At 31.4% G+C, this 10,452-nt stretch overlaps 1 protein-coding gene and 1 pseudogene across 1 annotated transcript; one reads left to right on the top strand and one right to left on the bottom strand.

Moving 5' to 3' along the window:
• Positions 1-1,129: 1,129 nt before the first annotated feature.
• Positions 1,130-4,482, bottom strand: LOC123894635 (transcription factor WER-like). The gene is made up of 3 exons (XM_045944693.1): positions 4,258-4,482; positions 4,031-4,160; positions 1,130-1,868 (listed from the first exon to the last, which is right to left on the bottom strand). The coding sequence occupies exons 1-3, from the start codon at positions 4,388-4,390 to the stop codon at positions 1,364-1,366; spliced, it is 768 nt and encodes a 255-aa protein (XP_045800649.1). The 5' UTR covers positions 4,391-4,482; the 3' UTR covers positions 1,130-1,363.
• A 3,271-nt stretch (positions 4,483-7,753) lies between these two features.
• Positions 7,754-9,743, top strand: LOC123894634 (annotated as a pseudogene).
• The last annotated feature ends 709 nt before the right edge of the window (positions 9,744-10,452 follow it).

Genomic DNA, 10,452 nt, shown 5'->3' with positions numbered 1-10,452 from the left:
AAATAAGAGAAAGAGATGCTATTTTAATTGTCTAATATGGCCCAATGATTCTTATGTGATGTGCTACTTGAACCAATATTTGAAGTAAAATAGTATTTTTTTTTTTTGGCTTAAATGCAGTTTTGGCCCCTCAAGTTTCACAATTGCTTGATTTTGGCCCCCCACATTTCAATTGCTTGATTTTAACCCTCTAAGTTTTACAATTGCTTGATTTTAGCCCTCCAAGTTTCAATTGCTCGATTTTGGCCCCCAAGTTTACCCCATTTTGCATTTGCTAGCCCCCCGTTGACTTTTTTTACTATAAATTGCTTGTGTGACATTTTAAAAAAATTAAAAATATGATTTAATTAAAAAATAATAATATTTGCTTTTATAAAAATGTATTAAATATTGTTTTTTAATAAAAAGTTTAATAATTATTTTTTATTTACAAAAAAGTTTACAAAGTTTTTAAAAAATAATTCATAAAATGTTTTTTTTACTTTTTTATATAACAAAATTATTTTACAAACTACATATAATAAAAAAAAAAATTATAATTTAGTTTTTAAAAAACAATTTGTAATTTATTTATTTATTTTTAAATACTTATTTAATTTTAAAATGCCACATAACCAATTTTTAATTAAAATATTCAACGGGGGCTAGCAAATGCAAAAGGAATAAACTTAGGGGGCCAAAATCGAGCAATTGAAACTTGGAGGGCTAAAATCAAGCAATTGTAAAACTTAGGGGGTTAAAATCAAGCAATTAAAATGCGGGGGACCAAAATCAAGCAATTATGAAACTTGGGGGGCCAAAACTGCATTTAAGCCAAAAAAAAAAATACTATTTTACTTCAAATATTGGTTCAAGTAGCACATCACATAAGAATCATTGGGCCATATTAGACACGCTCCAAATTAGTAGGAATCAAATGAAAATTTCTCATCCCACTACCCACTTTCTCACCACACCCCTGGAAATTCCATTTTTGCCCTTGGTCAAAAAATTCGGAACGCGTTTTCCGAATTTTTTTTGCCTTTAAAAACAACTTCGGAATGTGTTTTCCGAATTTTTTCTAAATTTGAACTAAAAAAATTCGGAAAACGCGGCAAAAATGGAATTTCCAGGGGTGTGGTGAGAAAGTGAGTAGGTGGGATGAGAAATTTTCGAATCAAATAGTGTGAACCCCCACATGTAACCATTTATTTCTAGGAAAATTACTTGTTTGTTTACAAATATTGGAACACTTAATTTGGTCAAACATAATAATACATATATTATTTAAAAAATATATATTATTTAATTATTTTCTATTTCTATTTTTTTCAATTATGTGCATGACCAAATTAAATGTTTAGTGACCATACAAGTATTCCTGTTATTCTACACTGCTCCAAAGTTCTATATCGTACTTAGGACTAAAGTATTCATGTTCACACCCTGCAGGAAGTAATATAGCTTCTTCACTTGGATGGACATAAGTACTCTCTATCATATATGGCTCTGTCCAGAAATTTTCACTCACAGCTTCCATGTATTCATTCATAAAAGGAATGTCATTGTCATCAAAAAGAGAATTTTCATATGATATTTTGGTAGCTGCACTATCCATTGTTATGCAAGAAAATTCACTTGAAGATGATTTTGAAGAAAGTGGATTTGAGATATTGTGACTACTATTGTTCTCTAATACACAATCAATTTTACTGGCTTCAGCTTCCATTGTAGGGTGATCATTTGACTCTGAAACTTTGGCTTTTCTTGTTCCACATTTAGCGTCTGACATACTATTTTTCATAACACGTTTTTTCAAGATAGTGTGCCAGTAATTCTTTATCTCGTTATCTGTTCTCCCTGGTAAATTTGCAGCAATTATGATCCACCTGCACTCATAAAAATTTAAAAGGTTTAATTAGTTTTTTGGTCCCTTAAAGACATTTTAGGTTTTATAATGGTCCCTTAAAGAAAAAAAGGTCCAGATTGGTCCCTTAAAGATATCTCCGTTTGTCAAATTGGTCCCTTCCGTCAGTTTTTTGAAAAAAACGTTAACTTTTGCACATGTGGCAAAAGGAAGAGATCTTCTACTTTTTTCAGGAATTGCATCCTACCTTCCAACTGTTTTGATCCATCAGATTAATCCAACCACCAATATATCGACACAGATCTCACCTTCTTCATCCCTTCCAGAAAATAGTGAGGCAGAGAACCAGAAAATAAAACAAGCCACCATTCTTACAACACCAAACCTTAATCACCTCTCACCTTTCTTCATCTCTACCATAAGACTTTACTTTTCAACAACAACAAATCACAACCATCTTAAACCATTCACTCACATAAAAAACCATCAAACAAAATCAAAATCAAAGAACATAAATCAGAACAAACAGAACAAGTGAGAAGAAGCAGAGGAAAGAAAAGAAGGAGAGGTTTCCGCCGCAACCACCCCTCCTCCGTCGCGAATCCGCCGTGCACCACCGCAAATAGAACGCAATCTCTCTACGCCAGATTTTCATCGTTGCTGTTGTTGGGGGGAGGGAAGATGAAATGGAAAAATAGAGAGGATGGAGAGCCAGAAAGAAAGCTGAGAGAAAGGCCTGAAAATTTTTGTCGTTGCAATTTTTTTTCCAATTCTCAGTTAATGGAAAGATGAAATGTAAATTTGGGAATGATGTGCAAATTTGGGAATGGTGGATTTTGTTGTGGATTTTGTTAATGGAAAGATGAATTTTTGAGTTGTTTTGTGATTTTTTTGATTTTTTTTCTTTCTAGATTTTGTTGATGATGATTTTTCTGGATTTTTTATGAATTGAATGAAGATGGTGATGAAGATGAAGATGAAGAAGGAGAAGAGGGAATGAAGTGTTTGTGCTTCATTATTAGCTATCATAGATTTGCAAGATCTAAAGGTATAAATTTTAAGTAAAAGATCAAATGGTGATAATTAGAATTTTTAATGAGGTTTATGGTGCACCACTTTCAATGTTGGTCCACCTAATACATTTGTGGTTGATAAATTAACGGAAGGGACCAAAATGATTAACGGAGATGTCTTTAAGGGACCATTCTGGACTTTTTTTTCTTTAAGGGACCATTGTGAAACCTAAAATGTCTTTAAGGGACCAAATAACTAATTAAGCCAAATTTAAAATATTAATAAGTGACAACACATTATAATTTAGTTATATCCTTCTACATTAGAACTTGGACCCCTAGGTCACAACATGAAGAGTTTTATTATGTTGTTGCAACAATAACATATCCCGGTTGAGACTATACCAAATAACTTTATATATGTTTTCCTCCGAGGACTAATGTTATGTATTTCGAACTTCAGTTTCTACGTATAAAATATTATATACGTACTAATTGAGTTAAGTTCACGGAACTTTTATATATGTTTCCTCCGAGGTATTTTTCCTATCGCGGATTAATGGACTTATGACTTATGAAGTTATGAGAGATTTTTTTCCTTCTTTTTCAAGGACGACTTAAAGTTCTTGTTTTGGTTGTCTTATCTTTTGGCCGATCCTTATTATAATATGTTTGCTTTATATATCATATTCATGAAGGAAATTCACTTTCCCTCTAGCTCCTACAAAATAGAGATGAAATATGTCAAAATCTTAGGTACGTTAGATGTGTGTGTTACATTATAGAATTACTTGTAACTTTTGAGTGAGAGTATTGTAGAGTGATAAATAATTTGTGGTCGAGTTATAATCGTGGTAATGTTATTTGTGATAAGAATATATTACTATGTCGAAATGTTTATGTAGATATTATATATGCAAGAATTAATATATTACTATGAGGAAATGTTTTTTTTTGTTGATTTGGCACACATCTTCATTTTATGGGTAATTTTTTTTTTACGTAAATCAGATATGTTTTACGCAAAACTACATAAATTAATCCCTTAATTCTCATGGGACTCAAATGTGCCACGAACTCCCCCTAAGAATTTTTAATCTTCATTGGTGATTTGGAAGAATCGGAGTCATTACTCTTATATATTTTTGAAAGTGAGAGGACATGTTGATACCTATTACCCAATTTTTGGTGAAGTTTAATGATAGTTTCTTCTTCTTGTTGACTAAAGTTCCCTCTTTTGATACCTGGCTTTAGATAGTTCAACCACCTTAATCTACAACTCTTCCCACACCTTTCAAGACCTGAAAACAATTTCCATATGTTTAAACATAATACCACAACATAGTACATAAACCAAAAGAAAACCAATTTGCACATTTCATAAAGCTAGATATATACCTGCAAATTTAGGTAGTTGGCGCCAATTCCAGCAACCATACCTAGTAACATAAGCAATCAACTTTTTGTCTTCCTCAGTTGTCCAAGTGCCTTTTCTCAATCCATTTTTTTCACAAAAAGAAGTTCTCATCATGTTCTCTCTAGCAATTCTATTTCTTAGTATGAATGTGTGGTGGCTGTGTGTGATGTCTTATATATTAAGAGAGAATATAATTGGAAGAGAGAGTGACATAGACATACATGTGATGTGTCTACTATTCATTCTCTTATATGTTACAATGACCACAAGTTTTCGATGTCTAACATCAAATGTACGTACGTAACATATGCGTTCACAATTGTGTTGCACGATCTCTAGTTAATCGGATACTCTTTCTCTTTCAAATTAAATTATAAGTTGTTTTCAGAAACAAAAGTTGTCTTAATAAAATCTTTTTTCCTGATAAAATATAAGTAAAATTGGTCTCTTAACTAATTTACGTTACAAATTGGTCGTTTAACTAATTAACGTTACAAATTGATCCCTTAACTTTAATTATGTTTGTCATATTGGTCATTTTCGTTAATTTTTCTAAAGAAACGTTAACTTTATCTTCAGTCTAAAGAAAGATGTTTGGACTCATAATCATATTCTTTAGCACACCTAATCATATTACTCATGAATAAATCATTTATGCGTACATATAATGAATAACATAAAGTAAACGTTTTTTGAGTAAAACTGACAAAAATGACCAATATGACAAACACGATTAAAGTTAAGGGATCAATCTATAATGTTAATTAGTTAAGGAACCAATATGAAACCAATAAATAAGTTAAGGGACCAATTTCCCAATTTAACCTAAAAATAGTTGTTTTACTCTATTTTTTAATTCTTTAATTTATTTTTCACATATCATTAATGATTATTTTGTAAAATAATCCGAAATTTATCTTTTTCTTACCATTATTTAGAGAGTTTGTATTAATGTTTCTTACTTAGTGGATCGAATTATTTATGTATTGTGGTTTTGGTTCATATGCCGATTAGAAAATAATATAACTTTATTCTTTTCGGAGTGGTGTAACAATCACTGGTTTGCTTTCAATTCAGCTACAATTCATCTAAAGAGATTGAGCTTGAATTATAAAGGTGAAGTATACCTTATACCCTTATAATTCAATTTTTGCTATAAAAAAAATGATGAGATGGAGGTTATACAAAAAAAAATGATGAGATGGAGGTGGGTTTTCTTTTTTGTGATCATAAAAAATCCTTAATAGTACTAGTACTAGTTTCTATATTGACCACTGAAGTCCACAAGTTTTGGATCGTGTTGCACGATATCCTAATTTTGTTGTGATTATAAAGAGTATTCCTCAACATCTATAGCACAGACGATATTGGAACAGTCTAGATCCATAATGACAATTATAAATCGTGTCGTCTGTTCCGTGAGTTTAGCTCAGTTGATAGGACATTGCATTATGCATGAAGGGGGTTGAGGTTCGAACCCCAATCATCCTACTTATCCACCTTAAAGGTGAAATTTCTAGCTACTAGACTACTTGATAAAAAAAAATTACTAATTTTTTTATGTTTTATTCTAAAAGTTTGACACGTGTTTGTTTGGGGAATTCACGAGAGAAAAGTTTCGCTATACAACTCTGTTAATATATAAAGATTGAGGTACAAATTTTTTATTTTTTTTTTGTTTACAATGAGCTGGAAATCGAACCCAGGACCTATAGCGTATTATCCAAACACCTCACCACTAGACCAAACCTAGTAACTTAATTGAGATACGAATTCTAGTTTAGCACATCCATTTACTTACTTTAAAATGTAAAATCAGCCATACTATCTGCACGACACGCTGAGTTGTTGAAATTGCACGACCATGTGTCCATAATAATTATTTGGGAAAAACTTGCCAATTTATTTTCTCCCTAGCAAATCTTGGTTTTCATACTATAAAAAATCACATGATTTTATTCTATAAAAAATTATTTTTATTTTTACTCTCTAATGACTAATTTGTATTTATTTTAATGTTAATATTATAACCCTTTCATATTCAAGATTTTGTAACGAGACAAAATAAAGGGAAAAGTCTAGAAACTGCTGAGTCAGCAAAATAAGGATTGGAGGGTCCCACAAGAGGCAACAGAAGATCTTTCTGTTAAGCTTGATGCGAATTATTAAGGAAGACACAAGAATAATAGGAATTGCAAAGCCAATATCACACTAAGAGATTTTATCCCACATGGGTGGTATATATAGTGAACTAAGAGTTTTTTTTTTTTTGTTTTTACAGATAGTGAACTAAGAGTTATGTCTCATTTTTATGTGAATTGTGAAGTTTGTTAGTCTTTCACTCTAAACTCTCTATTTTCACATCTTGTATCCTTCCACTCACTATAGAGTTGGACTTGTTTTCCAGAAAATTCAATACAATTTCCCTTATCATTATCTTTCAATTTTACACTTGCTACAAATTTGTCTATATTATATATAAAACGTGGTTCAGACCAATTCACATCCAATGTGAGACTTCTTAACACACTCCTTACATCCGACATTATTGAGCTTGGTGTGTGGATATAAAGGCTAGCCCGATATTAGGGACTAATAACAAAACATAAATTTTTGCATGGATTAAAATACGTAAAAAAATTTATAAAGATAAAAACCAAAATTTATAATTTTAAAAGGACCAAAAATATATTTTACAAAAAAAACTACCAACTGAACTACTACACTTACAACTAATAAGACTTTCTCAATTTTTTATTAGTGATAAATATTTTCTTGTAAAAATAAAAAGGGAATGGATCTTAACAAAATTTAGTATATAAATGCATTATTAATTGGCAACAAGGCAGTCGTGCACCGGTACGACAATTTGTCGTGCTGTTAATCATTTTCCTTTCAGAAAATGTAATTTGAAAATTAAAACGCTTATACTGACAATGAGTAATTAAGGTACCACTTATACTGACATGGATGAACATTTGCATAAAAATTATGAAAAAATTATAAGTAAATGAATCAACAATTCTAATTTAGATTAGGTAAATTTTATTTTACATTTGAGGTGATGGTTCAAATCAAGTGCCACTTTAATCAATAAAAATGAAAATTTTACTTTTTCAAATCTTTATTCAAATTGCCTGAAAAATATCTTTCCTTTCAAATTCATTGTTTATTATAATTTTAAATTTTTGTACTTTGTACATAAGAATTGTTTTTTAAAAAACCAAAATATTTATTCACTAAAAATATATTTATTGCAGAAGGTGTTCCAGAAATAGTAAAATACAAGAGTTAACATCAAAGCATACAAAAGTCATAACAAGTACAATCTAGAACCTAAAAGTCCTAAAGACCCGTGAAGATAAGTACACCATTGAAAAAAATTAAAACTGAAATCTTTCAAATTATAATTGAGCCAACTCCACTATAAATTCTTGTCATCCTTAAAAAATATCTACATAAGATATATCATAAACAATGTATTTCTCATGTTCCTTTAATATATTTCTTTTCTCTTTGATTGTGTGTTTGGTCATTTCTGAATGTCACACAGATGATAATTCTAATGTTAATGCTAGCCAGATCATATCAAAACTAGTTATTGATGCAAGTTAGGGAAGACATGTTCCAGACACACACTGTTTGGAGTATTTTATGAGGAGATTAATCATGCAGGAGCTGGGGGATTATGGGCAAAGCTTGTCAATAATAGAGGTTTTGAGGCAGGAGTTGGTTCCAATGTTGCCTCAAATATTTATCCCTAGCTGGAAAATTATTGGAGAGAATCAATTATCCATTGTCGTATCAACTGATCGTTCCTCTTGTTTTGAGCGTAATAAGGTTGCATTACGCACGGATATTCTTTGTCAAGGAAAATCTTGTCCAGATGGTGGTGTTGGTATCTCTAATCCTGGTTATTGGGGCATGAACATTGAAAAAGGGAAAAAATATAAAGTAGTGTTGTATGTTAGATCACTTGGTCCAATTAACTTACAAGTTTCATTTATCGGATCCGCTGACGGTGTAAATTTGGGATCAAAAAACATAAGGGCTCATAGACTTAATGTTACAAAATGGAGTAGGGTGGAAAGAACTATTGAAGCTAGAGGTACGAATCATAATTCAAGTCTACAGATAACAACAAAAACTAGAGGGGTATTATGGTTGGATCAAGTGTCAGCTATGCCTTTGGATACATATAAAGGTCATGGTTTCCGAAGTGATCTTTTTAAAATGGTGGTAAATTTGAAACCAAAATTTTTAAGGTTCCCCGGTGGTTGTTATGTTGAAGGAGATTATCTAAAAAATGCTTTTAGATGGAAAGATACGGTTGGACCATGGGAAGAGAGACCTGACCACTTAAATGACATTTGACATTATTGGAGTGATGATGGACTTGGTTATTTTGAGGGTCTCCAACTATCAGAGGATCTTGGTGCATTACCTGTATGGGTGTTTAATAATGGTATTAACCACCATGATGAAGTTAATACTTCTTCAATTTCACTATTTGTGCAAGAAGCTCTAGACGGTATTGAGTTTGCTCGAGGTTCTACCACGTCGCGATGGGGTTCTCTAAGAGCTTCCATGGGACATCCTAAACCGTTTGATTTGAGATTTGTTGCTATTGGAAATGAAGATTTTGGTAAATTATACTATGAAGGAAATTACATGAAATTCTATGAAGCTATATAAGACATACTTATCCTGATATTCATGTTATCTCAAATTGTGACGGTTCTGTGCATCCATTAAATCATCCGGCAGATATCTATGATTACCATATTTATACAAATTCTAAAGACATGTTTTCTAAGTATACCAAGTTTGATAATTCACCTCGATCCGGTCCAAAGGCATTTGTTAGTGAGTATGTTGTTTGGAAGGAAGATGCTGGTGCTGGAAGTCTTTATGCAGCTGTGGCTGAAGCTGCATTCCTCATTGGAATTGAAAAGAATAGTGATGTAGTCAACATGGTTGCATATGCACCCCTCCTTTCAAACATAAATGACAATACATAAATGACAATGGATGGAAACCAGATGCAATTGTTTTTAACTCTTATCAGAATTATGGAACTCCGAGTTATTGGCTCCAACAACTCTTTATTGAATCTAGTGGAGCAACCTTACTCAACTCAACTCTCCAAAATTCTTCTACCTCAATTGTTGCATCAGTAATTCAGTATAAAAATTCTCAAGATGGGAACAATTATGTAAGAGTAATGGTAGTAAACTTTGGTAAAGTCACCGAGAACTTAGAGATTTTAATAAACGGCTTAAATACAAATGTGCAACCATGTGGTTCATCAATGTTGGTGCTTACATCCAACAAAATAATGGATGAAAATTCCTTCTCAAAGCCAACGAAGATTATTCCCCAACGAACTTCACTTGGAAATGCAAGCAAGGACATGAATGTTAAACTTCCTCCTTATTCGGTTACATAGTTTGATCTATTAATTTAAAATACTAAGGTGAAAAGTTTTTTTTTTCTTCAATTATTTATGGAAAGTTTGAATGTTGGTTTATTTTTTAAAAAGAATGGGAGAAATTTATCTTTCATAGATGAAATTTAGGGTGAGGTGATGTAGTTCAGGTTCCCTCCATTTATTATCTCTCCATTTATTTTTCATTTAGAGGGAGATAGACACAAGAAAAAATTTGTGGGGTCCACAAATTAGTGGGACCCACTTTTAATGGGTCCCACTAATTCTTAATGTGTCTATCTCTCTCCAAATGAAGAATAAATGGAGGGATAATAAATGGAGAGAACTCAAACTCTAGGTGATGATACCTCAATTCAAGGCAGAGAAGACTTTAGTACTAAAAGAGAACTTACAAAAGAATTCACATCCGCCTTCCTCCAAGAACACTAGCGGAGTCTGAACACGAAACTTTTATATTTCTCAATTCAAGAAATTATGTATTTATTCTATTTTATAAATAAATTATCATGATATTATCATTATTACCTTTGAGATAATCTAATTCTTGACATGTTCTTCCTTGTTGTTTTTTTTTAACATTTTAATCTTTTATGTTTCTTGCATATAAATTTCTATTTAAATTTTTTTATTAACACATTATCGTCTTTTCTATTTTTGATAAATTTTAAAAGAATAAAATACTTAAAAAAATTATAATTCGTAGAGATTAAAAGCTCTTCAATTTTTT

Source organism: Trifolium pratense, linkage group LG7 (assembly GCF_020283565.1).
Source record: "Trifolium pratense cultivar HEN17-A07 linkage group LG7, ARS_RC_1.1, whole genome shotgun sequence".
Lineage (NCBI taxonomy): Eukaryota > Viridiplantae > Streptophyta > Magnoliopsida > Fabales > Fabaceae > Trifolium > Trifolium pratense.
Note: the sequence above shows the minus strand (reverse complement) of the source record. Positions and strands in the feature narration are given on the sequence as shown.

Excerpts from the sequence above, each read along its gene's own strand:
- LOC123894635 (XM_045944693.1), bottom strand. The coding sequence starts at position 4,390 with ATGATGAGAACTTCTTTTTGTGAAAAAAATGGATTGAGAAAAGGCACT. Across the intron at positions 4,161-4,257 it reads CCAACTACCTAAATTTGCAG|GTCTTGAAAGGTGTGGGAAG; the intron begins GTATATATCTAG and ends AATTGTTTTCAG. Across the intron at positions 1,869-4,030 it reads CACCAAAAATTGGGTAATAG|GTGGATCATAATTGCTGCAA; the intron begins GTATCAACATGT and ends TTATGAGTGCAG.